This window comes from Anas platyrhynchos, chromosome 12, assembly GCF_047663525.1.
Source record: "Anas platyrhynchos isolate ZD024472 breed Pekin duck chromosome 12, IASCAAS_PekinDuck_T2T, whole genome shotgun sequence".
Classification (NCBI taxonomy): domain Eukaryota; kingdom Metazoa; phylum Chordata; class Aves; order Anseriformes; family Anatidae; genus Anas; species Anas platyrhynchos.
In genome coordinates this window covers 10,275,484-10,293,504 of record NC_092598.1, presented here as the reverse complement: position 1 = coordinate 10,293,504, position 18,021 = coordinate 10,275,484, and the positions used below count along the sequence as shown (strand labels likewise).

At 43.5% G+C, this 18,021-nt stretch overlaps 1 protein-coding gene and 1 long non-coding RNA gene across 8 annotated transcripts in view; one reads left to right on the top strand and one right to left on the bottom strand.

The window, feature by feature from the left end:
* The window catches only part of KCTD15 (potassium channel tetramerization domain containing 15), a 54,657-nt gene that overhangs the window by 13,490 nt on the left and 23,146 nt on the right, over positions 1–18,021 (top strand). For all 7 annotated transcript variants that reach the window (XM_072043967.1, XM_027466958.3, XM_027466962.3 and 4 more), the window contains one exon: positions 1,257–1,432. In XM_072043967.1, coding sequence (XP_071900068.1) covers positions 1,257–1,432 — 176 coding nt within the window. The remainder of the gene's footprint in view (positions 1–1,256; positions 1,433–18,021) is intronic.
* Positions 1,363–18,021, bottom strand: part of LOC140003524 (uncharacterized) — a 28,983-nt gene continuing 12,324 nt past the window's right edge. The window contains exons 5-12 of the long non-coding RNA XR_011812339.1: positions 15,366–15,576; positions 13,989–14,107; positions 13,676–13,834; positions 10,951–11,029; positions 5,079–8,518; positions 4,588–4,704; positions 3,468–3,744; positions 1,363–1,497 (exon numbers count right to left, since the gene is read on the bottom strand). This is a non-coding gene — a long non-coding RNA (uncharacterized lncRNA). The remainder of the gene's footprint in view (positions 1,498–3,467; positions 3,745–4,587; positions 4,705–5,078; positions 8,519–10,950; positions 11,030–13,675; positions 13,835–13,988; positions 14,108–15,365; positions 15,577–18,021) is intronic.

Here is an 18,021-nt window from a genome sequence, read left to right as displayed (position 1 = left end):
TGTATGCTCGTTGAGTGGCGTAGCCAGGCACCTTGTGCAAAATACTTACTGCTAAGAGAAAGGCGAGACCACCTTCAGATTTTTAAGAAACATTGTCAAAGTAACGTGGGAGAAACGGGAATTCACTTTGTAATGCTGTATGTAAAGTGCTTGTCAGATGTAAGGAAGAGTCTGGATGTTTGGTAGCATGCTTGCAAAACAAAATACCAAGAAAATTAGATTATATTCAGAAATGTCTTCAGCTATAATGCTTTGCATATGTTGCTTTACCCATAAGGGGGAGAATGGATGGACATTTTCATGATCTTTTACGGAAGGTTTTTTGCTCTTTGGCATGTATGCTATCTGTACTGATTTAACTGAAATTAGCTTTAAGACACACGTTTAATGCAGAATAAGCTGTGCTTTTCCTCCTGAAGAGAACTGAGGATTTTTCTTTTGCTTTGGTAGTCCTTTTCATGTGTAAAACATTTAAGTATTTTTTGCTTAGTACATCAGCTGAAGATTTTGGACTCGATTCAGTAATTTCACTCGTTTTCAAATGTTTTTAGTGCAGTAAGCATTAGGTGGGTTGTTGAATTTGTAATTTCATGTGCCAGGCTGTGTAGTAATTTCTAACGGTTCTTGTCATGAAAACACAGGTCAGTTTATGTATCTTTCTGTTTTCACTGCTTCCGGGTATTAATTGCATTCAGTTTGAAAGCTTATTAGTTCTTTATATCTAATATTAAGGCTTAACTAAAAATTATCCATTTATTTTGCAATTATTGAAAATAAAACACAAAATTGATCTTAGTTTGATGTGAAATTTACTACATGTATAAACTAAATGCCTTAGGTACTGAGGAAGTCACTAATTTAGAGGTGTCTCGTTACTGAGACAAACTTGCAAAAACCCCTGAATCCCAATTCACAAATTGGTTATTCGTTTGTCAGGGGATATTTCACATCTAACACATAAGCCTGCGACCTTTAATTAGAATTTTGCAGTTTGTTTTATGCCCCTTGAGGCTGACACCTTGAAATTTTTTTTTCTTGATTTCTTATTGCTAATAAGCATCTTTCTCTTCCCCTCTGGTACTTTGAAGAAAATGATGCAAATACACTTAATTACAGTGGTGGCAATAATTTGTTAGCTGAATATGTGATCAGGCAGATGCAAAAATGATCTGATTAGATCTGTGATCACACTGGAAATAAAGGCAAAACACTGCTACATTTAAGAGAAACTGTTCTTTTTTGTCCTCCGTTTCCAGGAGGGAAGAAGCATGTCCCGTCTGTCTCTAACACGGTCCCCAGTTTCTCCTCTGGCTGCTCAAGGAATTCCTCTCCCCGCTCAACTCACCAAGTCGAATGCTCCTGTGCACATCGATGTAGGAGGACACATGTACACCAGCAGCCTGGCTACCCTGACGAAGTACCCGGACTCCAGGTAAGACCTCTGTGCTTTCAGGCTCTCTGCCTCTTTCTGTTCATCGCATGGAAATACGCATGTACCTGTGTGGAACATTGCAGTGTGAAATACGATTTATTATATATTCACCACTTATGAATAATTCAGTTTCCGATTTATACATTAACTTCACTGGGGTTGTATAGAAAAAAACACCTGTACAATTTATGTATTATTTAGAGAGCCTATTCATTTTCTCTTTCAACGTCTTCAGCACTGTAGCGCTACGTGTGAAGCACCTGTTGGTGTGCCTGTCCTGGATTATTTCCAATTATACGCAGTGACTTCGTTCTTTCAGATGTAGAAAAAAAACCTTTTAATTTTCCTTCTTTTGGGAGAACAGAACAGCTCGGTTACACAGGGACTGATGGATGCTTCTGTCGGCCAGCAGAAATCCTAAACTCAGGCATAGCTTGGTGCCTCTGTGGCAGCAGGTGTGTCCCGTGGGCAGTGGCCAGTGTACCTGCTCTGTGTGCTTGTAGCCACAGATTAGATGGAGTTTGTGTGGTTAAGGGCAGATGATTAGTGCTGAACGTGTTAATGGTGTGCCTGGCAAGAGGGATTCGGTTCTGGCCAATATTGCAGTGGGGACTCCGGATATGTCAAATTATGAACAGAGGTGGCATGAAAATATTGGTATTTACGAGACAGTCTCTTTATTACTTGCCCAGGTCCCAGTCCTGTGGGGTACTGGGCACTATGGCAGATGGGGCATGCTGGGCAGCATCAGGCCTGCAGTGGTAATATGGAAGGGATCACTGCAGGGTTGAAACATTTTAATTGGAATAGTGCATTAAGACACACCTGATTTTGATTTACAGTTATGATCAATAAAGAGATTCAGCTTTTTGTCATTCAGGCTGTTCATTCTTCGGAAGGCTAAGAGCCTTGTATGCGACCATCAGAAGCTGTAGGTAGCTGTGCAGTATCAGGGTGCCTGTCAGACTGCTTAAAGCAGGCACTATGGACTTAAAAGCAAACCAGAGCTCAGGACAGCAGCTTTAGATGTTGGAGGTTTTGCTACCTTCATGGCCAGTATTTCCACAAAGGGACAGACAGACAGGTTACTTTATTTTTTGGTATAGACAACCCATATAAAGGTATAAATGTATTTGAAGATTTCTCCTTTAAAAGAACTAAGGTTTCTTTTTGGCACAGATTTGGCAGGTTCCCAAGCAATAAATGACATTTATGGAGACACCTTGAAATCCCTCTGATGTCATAAAGCACACAGCTGTGATCTCATGCCAAGGAGACGTAGCTGCTAACATTGTCTATGGAAAAGAAACAATTATTAAAGTACCTATATTTTATGGTTAGGCCAAAACAATATAATTTTTCAGGACAGATTCTGTTTAATGATGTTTGTGTGGTAGTTCTTTGATCACAGAGAAGAAATCTGTTCAGTGGGGAGAGATTTATAACAGAGAAGCAGACAAAGGCTTCATAGTATAAAAAATACAGAGAAGATCAAGCAGTTGTGATGGAACAGCACATCTGTTTCCACAGTTTAAAATATCACTGCTGACACTATTTTTAAAATATGCCTATATCAGACTTGCTTAATAAAAACTTCAGTTATGTAAGTTTTAGGAAAATATACATAAATTCATATATTTTATTCAGAGAGAACAGGGTACTGGTTTCAAACCTCTTTTTTTTTTCCCTTTTTGCTAAATTCCGAAAGTGTATTCCCTCAGGTTTTGTGCTTTTATTTAAGGTAGAAGTACAAAACTGTGACTGACCAGATCTCATGTGCTGCCAGATGTTTTGTTGTGTACTGTATGAAGTCTGTATTGCAGTGTTATCTCGTAAGGCTTGAATGCTTTTTTACCTGCTCAAACTTCAGTTCTTACTGGAGCAAGAGCTTACAGTACTAGACTTGTGAACCAGAAGGATTAACTAGTAATCAGATACATTTCTATAGCAAAAATTAAACCCTCACCAGCACCAATAGGACATATTGATACGTTATGGGTGGAGGGTACAACTGAAGTTTAGAAGCAAACCTTACTTTTTTTTTTTTCTTCTTCATTCGGCTTTCTGCAGCACTGCATGATAGACTTGGTCGGTTACCCCCCTGTGAGCCTGGCTGCTCTCATTCCCAGTTAGAGCAAAGCAGAAGTTGCAGCTGTTTCAGTGGGGATGTTGGGAGCTCCTGATGGCGCCCCACTGCCCTGGTGTGCTGCTTCCATGAGGTGCAGGCTGTCTTTGCAGTGGTCAGGATGAGAGAGGCAACCGGGTCTCTTGCAGATGCAGGAGGAAGGAGATAGCTGTTCTGGGTGAGACATCTGGAAGTAATGCCAGAGCACTTTTAGCTTATGCTCACAGATGACATGCATGGCCACATACAGAGGCATGGCCATACTCATCCACATGCAGAGCTTCCTGGATTATTTTGGACAGCGTATTAAACTCTTGGTTTGAGCACGAGCTTGTAAACTTCAGATCTAAGAAATTAAACAAATCTGTAGCTTCTGTTTCAGCAAAAGATGTAAGCATATGCTGAAATGCTTTGCTAAATCTTAGCTTGTGTCACATAAAATACAATTTGCACTCACTAAAAGTGAAAGCTGTGGGAATAATCTTCCTGCTTATTTGTGTTACTATCTCTATTTCTTTCTCTGTGCTCTGAAATCCCAAACAGGCTTTTAGCTTGTAATATATAAAATGCATGTATGTTTAAGGACACATACAGATCATGAGCACATGTATAAATAAAATCAGGGTATGTATACACAGATGTCACATGCTAAAGGGAAATAGAAAAATAATCATTAAATCATGTTTATCCTTCAGTAGTATTTAAAGGAGGCCCAATCCTGTTAGGTCCTGAATAAGCTCAGTTCACGTTGACTTCAGAGGGAGGGAAGAGCTCTCAGCAGCTTGCCAGATCAGGCCCAGCAGGAGCAAGTATAGGTATGACCAGTTCCTGCCTATACCTGCTCTCCAGTCACCCCTCTGGTATGACATAAATTACACCTGACAGCAGGCAGCGTGATACATTTCTTATTGTAATTTGTTAGGATTGACTGTGCTCAGCCCACTCGCTTGCTTTGCTTGACTGTTCCCAAGTTATGTGGTTGGCTCTAATTCATGGAAACAAAGGACCTGATTCTGGGAGTCTTACTCACGTGAGGGATTAGCTGGTGATGTGAAGTCGGAGGCCAAATTTTGCATTTCAGTGATCCCAGAGTTGTTTTGGAGCAACTTTGACAAAGTCTTTGATGTTGTTTGTGCTAGTGCAGCTGCTGGGAGAAGAGAATTTGTCCACTGATTAAATTTGCATAAGTAAAGGGTGCCAGATTAGGCATTAAAAGTGGTAGACGCCCTCTTTCCTGTAAATTTTTATGGGGCTACATAAAATCTCTAAAGAAGAGAACACTCAAGCAGCACACAACTGGTGTGACAAAGAAAGAGGGTTAAACAGCCACTGTCAAAGATGGTTTCTAAACCGGTCATGCTCACCTTACTCATTACAGCCAGCTTTTTGAATGAAACACCATATAAATAAGCAAGTTGGCCTTTGAGAGGGTGAAAGGCAAGGAAAACAAGAAACACAAAAGAAATTGTGATCAGTGACAGCATAATGATGGTGGTCACGAAAATGATCTAGGAAGCATACCATTAATCCTTCTTCCGACAGCTAGTCGTGGCTGCTATCCTTGTACACCTGAAAATGACATTAAAGTTAACAAGCTTTTGGGGGGTACAGGGAAGCTGACATTTTCTTACCTGGACTTGAGGTTTACTTCCATAGTTTATTTTCAGGAAGTTCTCCCATCAAAACTGCCAACCCTGGTAGTTGTGAGCTACAGGTGTGCAAAGAAAAAACACCGTTGAATACTCATACCATCAGTATCTTAATTCTAAAGTAACTAGCTAAGCAGACAAATTACTCATCTTTGAGAGCATTTCCTCTAGAAATTCCATTCATGTTTTCACCCACAGGACCTCTAAAGCAGCCCCTTCACACATTGACACTTGAATATGGATTTATGTGACAGACTGTAAAGGCTGCAAAGGCTCTAGCACATTTATAAAGTGAGTTGCAAATTGTGTTTATCCAAGGGAGTGAGACTCAGTTCCTTAAAAAAAAAAAAAAAAAAAAAAGTCCAAGCTCTTAATGTGCAGGGAGGAGTACCCAAAGATGCTGCCAGATGATCCAGCCTTACTCCCACTGAGTTCAGTGACACACTTCTCATTGACTTTAAGTAGAAAAGAATTAAAAGTTCCAAATCCCCTTATACCACAGCAAGCCTACGCTTTGCCATTTCACTGACAAATTTGATACAATTTTGAATTTCTGTGAGAAAGCAGAACAAGATCTTTTTCATTAGAAGCTTGTCCTTTTTACCACCCTGCATAACGTTTATCTCAGAGAATTGCTGTGAGCTCTTTGTAAGTTGTTCAGCTATAAAAGGTAAATATATTTACCTTACATTCTTGGCTAATTAGTATTTGTTGTATAAGCCTCTATTAAAGATAAGCATGTTCTTTTCTTCAAAACATAGTTGTAAAAGGTCACACTTCCAGCAGCGTTAGCCACATGACAGAGGCGAGCAGGGATAACTGGAATTGAAGCAGGGGGTTCCTGGTGGGAGCCTCCCCACTAGTGGTGGGCAGCACAAGGTGGTCGGGACCTGCCTGCTCTCGGCCCTTCTTTGTCTGGCTAACCTACAGCACCCACCTTTCCTTGCTATTTCTGGCCGTTTTCCTGCCTCTGTAGGAGAGAACTTGTCTCAGTGGCCCAAAGCAGGAAGGCAGTGCTAACAGCACACGCCCTGACCACAGCTCTTGGGGCACCCTGCCTTCATCACCCACTTCTCTGGAGTCCTCCAAAGAAAACCAGCAGAGGCTTTATTTATTTTTTAACTGTTTCAGAAACCAGTGACATGACCATAGCTGTTAAGAGGCATGGTAGAGTTTTTCAGGCATATCCCTACCTCATTTTGAACCCGTGAACATTTTGGGGGATTTACCAGGGAATCCCCTAAAGCATATGTCTTCTCTGACTTTTTCTTGTCAAAGCAAACTGTCACTTTTTGTATAAACCCACACTTGGGCAAACTTTCCTACCTAGCTCTTCCTTCCAAGTGTAGCTGCACTGTAAATGTCTGTGTTTTATAAATCCCCCTACCTTTTTCTCCAACACCTCCATCTTTTTGGCTGGGGGGAACTCAGCACTAACACCTCAGATCTTTTCCTTCTCCCTCCTTCTCTGCAGCCACACCAGGCTGGCCTGACTTCCAGGGAAAAGCGTTCCTCCCTGCCAGACCAGGACTGCTGACGCCCTACAGCCAGAGACAGTGGCTTTATAAGCTCAAACACCTCCGTTACTGAGATCTGTAAGACAGATTTTCCACTTTGTCCTTTATGCTAAGGACTCCCTACTAGGTTCTGCTCCTCTCCAGAGGGAGCAGGGAAATTCTTAATTCAAATGTGTTCAGGGTATGTACTTCTCCAGACTTAGCATACATAAGAGCATCTCACATTTTTTGCTCATATAGGATCAGTCCAGTGCCCCCGTTACCACAACTAATTTTCTAATTTTCCATCACATGTGTGGATTCTTGATGTTATTACAAGAAAACAATGCCAATTAGCAAATTCTGTCACCATATACTGGCAGGTGGGTGTAAATCAGTTCTTAAATGAACCCTGTACCTTGCACAGGAAGGTAAGACCAGACTTGTTCATAGCCAGAGCTTGACTGTGGCCTCTAAACCACAGCACATGTGAGAGCAGGGTCGCAGGTAGAGCAGAACTGACGCCAGCCCTCCTGGGCCAGCACACTCTCCTTCACCCTGTATCGTTAGCATCGATGCTAACTTAGGTGTTTCCAAAAGCCCTCAGTGCCAATTCCATACCATGCTGACCACAGCTCACCCCCCTGGTACATACACGTGCGTGGCATGTGGTCCTTCTTCAGTAACTCACTCCCTGCAGACCTGCTCAGTGCCACAAAGGACAGGGGCACGCTGCACCCTTGCTAAGCACCGCTCTTCCCATGGAGGTAGGTCCCTTGTGGGGTGACACCAGGCTCCGGCAGAACCACACTAAGAAGCGCTGTGAATTACCCAAAAGGCAAAGAGTCTCTGAGTCGGTGCCCGCAGCCCACATTCAGGCAAAGCTCTACAAAACGCAGCTGCATGTGAGCTGCAGCGCAAAGCTCATTAATTTTAATGGATATTGTGAACTTAAAGCGTACACAGACTTTAAAGGAAAACACCTGAAGAGGTAGGAGCAAGTGTTCTTCCTGCGTGCTACAGATGCTCAGGGCTCCGGAGCCCAGGCGCGGGCACGCCAGTGTTGTGGAGGGGCGAGCCTGGCAGGGGCTCCCCCAGCTCCGCTGCTCTGCGAGGCGCTCAGGGGTGTGCTGCAGAAGGGAGCAAGGGAAGGAGCAGAAATGCAGACGTTTGGGTTATGCGTAGAGCCTTTTCTGAGTTACTGTAGGAATTTTCATGGAGATTAAAATCATTTTCTGTTTAATTTCATCCACCTGCAATTTAGAGATAAATCGTGTGAGTTTTTCTTACTTGGCTGTTGATGGGGCAAATCTTTGATTTCCAAGGGAATTTTGTCCAGCAGAACACTTAATGAAGAAATTTCTTTAAAAGGGCCTTTCCACTTCCCATCCTCCCTCTCCCCCCTGTCTGCATCTAAGCCTGTGGGTGTTGTGCTTACCTGAGTGGTAGATGTATTAAGAAAAGAGCTCCCATTGCCAGACTCTGAATTGAATACTGTAAAATGAAGCATTTGCACAGCAAAGCGTTGCTGTTTTGTAAGGGTGCTGCAGGGCTGCGGTCACCCAAGTCCATGCAGTGCTCAACAAGCTCTGGGGTAAGGGGGGGAGTTATGGACAGGCAGGAGTTGCTGCCAGGACCCACCCAGGGCAGCTACTGGGCAGCACGCAGGAAAGAGCACGGTGGGTGGAGGTGTGAAGCCGCTCCCTCCTCGAAGCTGGGCTGGCCGGAGCCTCTACAGCAGCAGTCACACCAGCGCCAGGTCTGGGAGCACCGGGGCATCCATCGCCTGTCCCAAAAGAGGGGAACGTGATGTGGCCTGCGTGGGAAGAAAACAGAGATGTAATTACAGCTGGGAATGATGATTTTATATGATTTTAGATGCCCTGTCTCTACCTTTCACTAGAGGGAAAAAATCTTGGATTCAGGGTCTGCCTTGAGAAATCGGGCAGAGCCCATGGAAGTACACCCAAACCAGGTTTCCGTGCATTCCCCAAGGTTGAGGTGGCTTTGGTGGCAAAGGACAACAAGCCCTGTAATGTAATCCTTCACTCCAGCGATTGCAAGAGATGGGAGGGAAGGAATTTGAATGGAAGCTGATTCTTCAGACCTGTCTGTGTCCATCTCTCCAGGATCTCTAACTAACTGGCATGTAGGGAGCCACAACAGAGCTGAGCTGTCTGCTGTGATAAAGGTGTTTACTCCTTACTGGACTTCATAAACGCTGCCTTGCCCAGCACAGCTGCTGCCTGGGGACTGCCCGCAGGCTCTGGAGAGGAAAGCACAGTTTACCCTTTGGGAACACAAATCTTACTGTAATTGGGTGCTGAGACTGGGGCCTGTCAATGAATGAATTATTTGTATGTTTACTTGGAATATTTAATGAAACGTGCAAGGAAATATTACATAGCCAGTCTCTGATGAACACTTTTTCTGAAATTATTATTTCTCTGTATACTACGTACATGTGTATTACAGCCCCGGTTCTGTGGAGGTAGAGGCATCAATGGGTATTACAGCACCTAGGAAGGGACAGACCAAGCTAATAACAGAGAGGAGAAGATATCAAATCACACTCATCTGACTTAACAAAAGTAAAATTACGGCTGTGTTCCTAAGTCTGGCACAGGCAGCTCAAAAAAACTGAAGATGAGGAAATTGCACATTCCTGTCTAGATATTAGCTTGTTTGGCTCAGCTGGTCAAAAGGGAAGAAGAGAGAGGAGGTGTTCGCTGTGCAGTCCATGCAGCCTGGCTGCGGCCAGAGGGATGTCCTTTACAGCCTCTGAGAGAGGTTCAGGGCTGCTGGACAGTGTCTCCAGTACCTTCAGTGCAAAACTCAGCTGATGTCTCGTTTTCTGCTCTTCTCTTTGTTCTTTTGCATCATTAATGTGACTGTCACTGAGTTGAGTTTAGCCCGTTAGTAATGCCTACCCTTCCCATTTACAATGGTTTAAAAATTAGTCATGTTTATTGAAACTCCCAAAGAAAACCCAGCAGACAAGGAGACCAAGAATTCAACATTTTTTTGGTTTAACGCTCTATATTTATAGCAGTTTCTGAGGTTAGTTGGTCAAGTCCTTTGTCATTTTTTTCATTGCTTCTTTTGCTTACCACTCACCTCTCACCTGCCAGGGCACTTTTGTGTCAGCAGCACAATTTAAGTATTTTTCAGCAGTCATTTTCAGGGCGCTAACATGAAAAGCATTAGCAGCATGTTTTGAGAAAATGCTCCCATAGGATGCTATGGAAGCAACCTGCCTCCTCCTTTTATGTGCTGCTAGTGGAGGCTGTTTTCCTGCTGATGAACATGGTGCGAAGTACTGCACCTGTGCCCAGGTTCACAGCTGTAGCAGCTTTGCAGTTAAAAGAAAGGGGAATCCCCTTTATTGATTTCTTCTTTGTATGCTGTGCGCTCAGCATACACATTGCACGGACAGAGTTATGTAAAGGTGCGCATTCAGTAGCTTTGAGCTGGAAATCGTGTCCTGAGGTCACAGCTAACCACCGTACCAGTGGAGCAGAAGAGGTGTTGCCTCTTCATATTTGGTCTTTGAATACACATTGCTGGTGTTTGTCTTTTGACTTACAAAGACCTTGCAATGGCAAGTAGACCTGGTCTGCTTAGGGGGATATTTCATGAACTACTTAGGAAGTTTATAAAACAGACTCCCTAGATTATGAAGCAAGGGGTGTCTGTTTTGTAAGGAACGTGTTATGAAATGAATTTGTCTCTAGGCCTAACTTAATTATTTTAATGATCCCACTGGTGGTTGTCGTAGGTGTCGTACTGTGTATATATTGTGACCTACATGCGTGTGATCATTTATGAAATCTAAGATTTAAAAATACATTGGACCTTATTAATTCCTTTCCTACTTTCACTGAAGAAAATGGTGGTGGTTTGGATAGTGGCACGTTGGGTCAAAAGTCTCTTCCAGTAAAGCTGATGAGAGTTTTACTGTAAGCTTAAAGGAAAACAAAGGCAGTCCTATTCATTTAGAAAACTGCCCTTATAAGAAGCCTGGCCAAAATAATCCCTGGTGTGACCCTGTTGACCTCTGCGGAATTACACCAGGGATGTATGCTGATAGGATGTGAGGACAGGGATTACAAGACCCTGAGCACTATAGCGAGGTGCTATATACTGTTGGCTATCCCCAGTACTTGTTTTTACAAACATCTGAATACGTAAAAACAACAGGCAAGTGAGGACACAAAGATTCCTGCCCTTATGGGTAGGTGCACGTACCTTTTGTGGTCAGATAGCCTTCCCAAAGAGATGGCTCCCCTGGCTTTGAAGGAGTTACTCCAAATTTGTACCTGTATAACTGAAATCAGAATTAATCTATGCATGGTTTAATAAATTCTTTAAGAACAAAGTGCATATTTAAATAGAAGAAACATGTAGGCATGCAAACACAGGATTCCTATAGGAAAGCATAAGGGAGGCTAGATCTCTCAAGCACGCCATAGTAACATGGTGAGGAGCATACCAGGCTGCAGCTAACACGGGTTGTGCCCCAAACTGCTGCTGGCCATACTGATTTTGCCAAGTTTCTATGTTAGGTGAAAATAACAAATTAATGAATTTGCCTAGTCCCTGCAGCACGTCAGCTTGTTCAGTTGTGCCATACTGACAGTAAATGCGTAATCTGGTGACTGAAACAGGTAAGTATTGCAACTCTCATCCCTGGTATAGCTCCATTGATACAAACAGGGTTACACCAGGATGGTGGCTCTCCTGACATGATCTTTGTAGCTGGGAGAAGCTGCAGAGCTGGAGTTAAGCTCCAGAGTTATAAATTCTTATCTCCGTGCTCTAACCACCAAATTACTTACTCTTTCCCCTCATTTGCTGTGATTAGCATGTATTTTAATCTTTTGGTGCTTAAAAACGAAACGATGTGTAAACATTTTAGGAGATTTTGCATTTGTTTTTTGCTTTTACCTAATTTGCTCTCACTTGAAGCTCTGCCAGCCGGGATGGCTTTTAGCTTAGCATGTGTGCACTTCTTGCATTCCTTATTGATGCAATCACTGTGACGACTGCCTGCCTGTCAGAGCTGGGCACCAGGACAAATAGGCTAAGCAGAGGTATTCCAGTGGTCACGTGTACTGTGTTGATTTCACTCTACTGTAGTACGGTATGAGTTCAAAGGCTAAAATTCCTGCTTTTTTATCTGCTGAGGACCACGTAAAGCAATACCTGAAAGGAATCCTGCACGTGGATGCTGGGAAGCTATTATGCAGCGTTACTCTCAGTCAGACTCAGAAAGGATCAGTTGGCAAGCATTGGAAACTGAGATTTGCACCGTAAAGCTGAAACGCTGAAGGAATCCCAGTCCAAAGGGCAGGCTCCTGTTACGCCTCTGTCCTAATGGAGAGCAGATGCTACCAGTGCTGCAGGTAATCCGTTTAGATCTGGTAGAAGCTTTTGCAGCAGCAAACCTCTCTCTTAAGAAAGCAGACAATGAAAACCAGAGACTCCTTTTAACATTGGTGTCATATTGCGTTGACAATGTTATGCCAGCAACTTGTACCGGTATGATTTGCATCAGAGGCTGCAGCTTTGGCATTTGGGGAACGTGGTATGCCTTCCCGGAGACCACTGCCTAAATTCTGCCATTGCAGAACTTACATATGATTTCATGGACAAACTCAGCTAGCGGAACTCCCTGGGAATCAGTAGATGACAATAGAGAGAAACTGGGCCCTCTGCTTGTGCTGGGGTTGTCTGGGAGGGAATGAGAACTGAACTCAGGCCAGAAGTACTTAACAGTGCTGTTGAACGAGAGAAAAATTCAATGACGGATTTTTAATCGTTAAAAAAAAAAAAAAGGCATGGATTTGTAACCAGCTCCAAACATTTCCTCTTCTGTTCACATCCAGTTATATTCTGCTTGCAGATGCGAGGGTTAAAGCGGGGGCTGGCTTCTGCTTTCAATTAAGTCAAAGGATGTTTTGGCCTTGACTTCACTGGGACCAGAATCAAACCCATGACCATAGCATTGTATTTAAGAATGAATCTCTCTCAGTCACATAAAAAAGCCAGGTTCAGCTTTCAGTATCTCATCAGAATCCTACAGTTAACTGTTTCCTTATTACTTTCAAGTTTTTCCCAAGCTTAAGCCCATAGTATCCTCTGTGCAGCAGGTGTATCAATTGCTGTCTCTCTGTGGCATGCCAGTTCTCTCTCTGGAGCCCCATGTCAGGAGCTTCCCTTTTCTTCTGGAACGTGGCTGCAGAACTGGGCTCTCACAGCTGACATCTCAGCGTGCAGCTGCTTCTCTTTCCCTACTCTTTTCTTGCTGCAGTAACAAAAAAACCTACTGGAAGTTGCACTGTGGTTCTGCCTATCACCCACCAACTGCTCAGGCTCTCCAGCAAAAACTGTTACCCCAGTCTTCTAACTTGATGTGGATGTAAGGCTTTGTTGGTTGTTTTCCCTTCAAAAATACTTTTTAATAGATCGGTCTTGACATGCTCAGTTTCTTTAAGTGAGCGAGGAAAAATATGTTGAGTACAGCTTAATCAAATGTAAAAATAAACAGGAGCATGATGCAGTCATCATTTTAAGTGTGACAACAAAAATGCAGATAGAGAGAACTGGGTGCAACTTCATGTCTCACTGCAGCCAGCTGTGTCCTTTGGTCTGCCTGTAACTGCCTGCAGTGTCTCTGTGCCAAAGCAAGCAGTGGTGTGAGCTGTACAAGGTGTTCAGCAGCGTAATTGCAGTGGTGCTACATGCTGGGACTGTGCATAATCAGCATAGCTTATTCACTAGTGGACAAAAGGATGGGCTGCACAAAAACTAAAGAGGATGAATGTAAGATAAGCTGTTTTTTCCATATTATAATTCTCAGCAAGAGAAGAGCATTACCAGTTTAGCAAATTGGCATGCCCACCAACTGTTGCCAGTGTTGCCATACTGCCTTAGTTTCTTGTAAGCAGAAAGTTAATTTATCTATACCCACAGACACTGGTATTGTTCCCATTCACGTCAGCGGAGAGCATCCTGATACAGCGGAGGCAGGCATGTGCACCATGGGCAGATTTGAGTTTGTGCTTAGCTCAGGCAGTGCCGTGCTGTAGGGTCCCTGGCAGCCCATGTCTGGTGACTTGTTCCTGCTGGTCTGGAAATAAATAAAAGAATCACAGAAAAAAGTTTCTCAGCTTTCATATCCCTGGGCTCAGAAGTGCGGGGATATGGTTTGAGCAGATGACATGTTCTAGCAGTTTGCATGAGCAGCGGGTACCGAAGCGAGTGCGTTAGCTGTCACCATTTACATTTTATAAAGGTGCTGCAGACCTTAAGTGTCCACCCTCCTTGCTCCTGCTATGGACTTAAATGTGCTGTTTTCATGGCATCCACACATGCAAAGGACGCAGAGGGCCGGGCTTGTACCCTGGAAGGTAAATGAGTTACATTTGAAAATTTTTCAGCCTTCACTGAGATCCAGTGGGAGTTTCTCTGTTGACTTCAATGAGCAAGGAGTTAGCCCATTTATATTAAAATAAAACCAGTATCTGCATGTTTGCCAACCTCCCAGCATGCCCGGTTGTACAGGGTTGATGTTAGTGGCAGCAATGCCCAGATCTAGTCAGATTTGAAAATCTTAGTAAAAATACTGGGTTAGCTCCCACTTGAAGTTACAGTAAGCGAGGCAAGAAGGAAGAGGTCTGACATTTGCTGCACCCCTTTTTTCATCCTGTCCTTTATAGTGCCATGATTTTGGGAAAGGGATGTTTAAAGGAATAGCAAGAAAAGGCTTGTATAGGCAGGAATGTTTTATTTGAATTGTGCATCTTCTCAGGTATTAACTTAATTCTGTTGAGTGCCCACAACTCCCACAGAGTTTGAACTGAAATGCAGTTCTTGCAGGATTGGGACCTTTGGGAAACTAGAGAGCATTGCGATGGTTGTTTGGGAGTTTGTTTGAAATTAAAGAATTTTTGTTCCTGCATTGGTTTTCATGGCTAAAGTAAATGTAAGTTTTCTACTAAGAAACCATGAAAGGCCAAGAACTTTCACAGGGTTCAAGTAAGAGCAACAGCAACAATTGTACAATACACACAGGTTTTATGTAGCAATAAAAACTTCTATTAATATTTCTAATCTTCACTGACAATTTAGTTAAAAGTTCAGTTAGAATGAATTGGAAGACAGAAGAGGAATTTCATACTGGAGAAAGTGAGAGTACTAGAAATCAAGCTAACATGCTTAACTTAGCTAACGTGCTTGTTTAATTTCAGATGCAAGTCCACAATTTAAAATGAAATGAATTCCCAGATACAGAAGCATTACCTACAATGTATGAGCTTCTGTGCAGCTATCTGAATTTTGGCACATTGCATTGAAAGAAAAATATTTTGCTCTTACCTGTAACAAGTTTTGTGTTTGAAGGTTCGTATTATAGTGTAATATGATTTAGTTGCTTCTGTTAAAATTGTGCAAGTCAGCCAGACTCTGCCCTTCACACTCTCCCAAGTCATTGTTAGGACTAGGGGTGGCAGAACTGGCCTGGCTTGAAGTGCAGTAATTGCAGCCGCACTGCCTGCGTTGGGCTGCTCAGCAGTTACCACTGGCCTCAGCCCCGGCCTCTCACCCAGTGATGGCAGCGCTGTTGCTGCTTTGGTTTGGTGGTACCAACATGATGCACATACCTGAATTAGCGGCGTCTGCCCACGTCCCATGGAGCTTTATGCCAAGGATTCAGGGGGCGGTGAGGACAGGCTGAGCTCCAGTCGCCGCAGGGACCTCATCCAGCCCGAGCCCTGGCGTAGCTGACCCCAGCCAGGCAGCCCTCAGATGCTGGGAAGCCAGCACATTGCCTGCTGGCCCAGGTGTGACCAACAGAGTAATGCCTGGTGGAGGCTTTAGGGAACAAATGCAAATGCTACGTTTAATGGGAGGCTGGTTTTCACCTTCTCTGTTACAAAAGACTAACAGGACCAGAGGAACCATGTCAGTGGCACGCAGGGAAGTTTGACGGAAAAATGCAAATTGTACCTGTATTTGAAAGTTACATTTTTTCTTGTTAAGCACAGCAAATGCATTTCATGACTGATGACTGAAATGAATGTGGCAGAATTATGATGTGTAGGTAGGATGAGTGCCGTTCGGTCTGTATGTGTCTCTACTTATCCAGCTTATAAATGTGGTTATACGCTGAACGGAATGAAAGAATTCGTAACACAGCAATTAACATACTAGAAACTGTTTGTTTAGTGAAGTCTTTTTATAGCTGTTAAAATAACACACTAAAATATACAAACGCTAGTTTAATAAGGCAAAATAAAATCATTAGCCTGACTTAGGGCTGGATTCTGCCACCATTACTCATGGCTAAGCAGTGCTTTACTCATGAACTGTTTACTCTACGGGAGACGAGTGGCAGAACCAGGCCCTCAGGGAACAAATACGCTGCTGATAAATTTGGGATGAGTGGCCAGTGCTGGTGAGCCTAATTCCAGCCTCCCAAAGAGGTGAAGGGCTTAGGGTTAAAACCACTGTAAACCTGGTGGAAATGAAAAGCATGGAAATGAAAGCACACTGGAGCCCAAATTTCCTCAGCTGATGGTCTGTTCCCTATAATTGTGTGACTCCTCCCTCCTCCTCCCTGAGGACCTGATGGGATGCTCAGCCCCTCTGATGCACGACCCAGCTCTTAATGACAAGAGAATTCCTTAACACAGGAAAAGAGGCTGGCCTCTGAACCAGGATTAGTGTTTCTGATTTCTATCTTAACTGCTAATTTATATATTAGGCAATAGTGTCTACAAATTTAACAAAAATTGAATTTATCAAAATCTAAATATATATATATATTTCCATAAGGTTACATATCAAATAATCACTTGCAAAAGTGTCTCAAGTGTGGAGAAAGACAGTTAGCAACAAACAGAAGTGAAAGACCCACAAGATCTCAACCTTATTACCATGGGTACTTTGCAGTATTTCAAACATAACAGGCAATTTATATTTTAGTGGCTATTACCTGTTGCTTCTGTGGACTTGAATTGATAGTAACAGAGAACTGAAAATATAATTGTCTTTACTTTTGTTTTAACTACAAGATCTATTACATGGTAATTTTTAATGATAGCATTAAAAAAAAAGTCTTCCAGAACTTTGTACGAATGATTCAGGGTGATAGATGATAATGTTCTTTCTGGATTATTGACTTTTAAAAATACATGTTGATACAAGCTCTGATCTGTTGTAAAAATAGATGTCCAAGCCTGAATATCTATTCAAGCAAAATATGAAGTATTAAATCTAGGTAACAGATCCTGCAGTTCCTTCAGGTGCTTAATAGTTAATGAGTGTAATATCCTTCAGAAGCACTGCGAAGTGAGCATATGGCTCAGAGAACTCCTATGGCATTCCATGGCCAGCGTTAGAAAGCAGGCACGCAAGGTTACAGCAATTAGAGATGGATAAGCCTGTTACCTTGGGAGTTACCTCATTCATCCCTGTGCTAAGACAGGACTGTACTACTAGATACACTGGTGGTGTTAAAAATGGAGAGATTTGTGGGGTGACAGGCTTTTAGTGTTGTTTCCCACAGATCAGTTTTGTACTTGCGTATCTGTGGTTGCTGGCTTGTGCCATCAGCATTGAAGGGTCCAGAGCTGATCAGTGTGTGTACGGGGCTGGGCAGTGCCTGCAAGGTGCTGGTGGCTGATGCTGCCCTGGAGAAATGTGGGTGCTCTCCCCGGGCTTGAAGCCTGGGACATGAAACCTGTGCCTGGCCCGTGCTTCCATGTGCTGGCTCTCCCCTGCCCTTGGGGGCACCCCACTGTGTCTGTAGGCAGAGACTGGTCCCAGACCACGCGTGGCTGTGTGATGTTCTGAGCCAAGAGTGCACCTGGAGCAATCTGAGGTGGTCAAGATGTTATCTCTGATTATAATAGAAACTGTTGCAGAGCCGTAATGGCGAAGCCCACACAGTGTTTCTGCAGCGTAACACGGCCAGGTTGTGTGCAGAGACCCTGCTTCAGACGGTGCCTCTCCTTAGCGTTATTTTCCCATACTCAGAAAGGGCTTAAAATCACCGGTTGGGCAGCAGGTTGTGAAGTTGTGGTATGGAGCTGAAGTTTTAAACTGAGGCAGGTCAGAAAAACTTCTGCAGGTAGATGCAACCTGGCTGTGCCGGGCACGGGGCGGCATGTGTCCTGGCACAGTTTTAGTGTCCTCCCTCCTAGTGACTGTTGGGGCAGAAGGCCCAAAACATCCCTTGGGCTCTCAGCCAGGCTGTCCCTGTCCCTGTCCCTCTTGCAGCCACCCCTGCCCGCTGCCCGGACAGGCTGCGTCCTT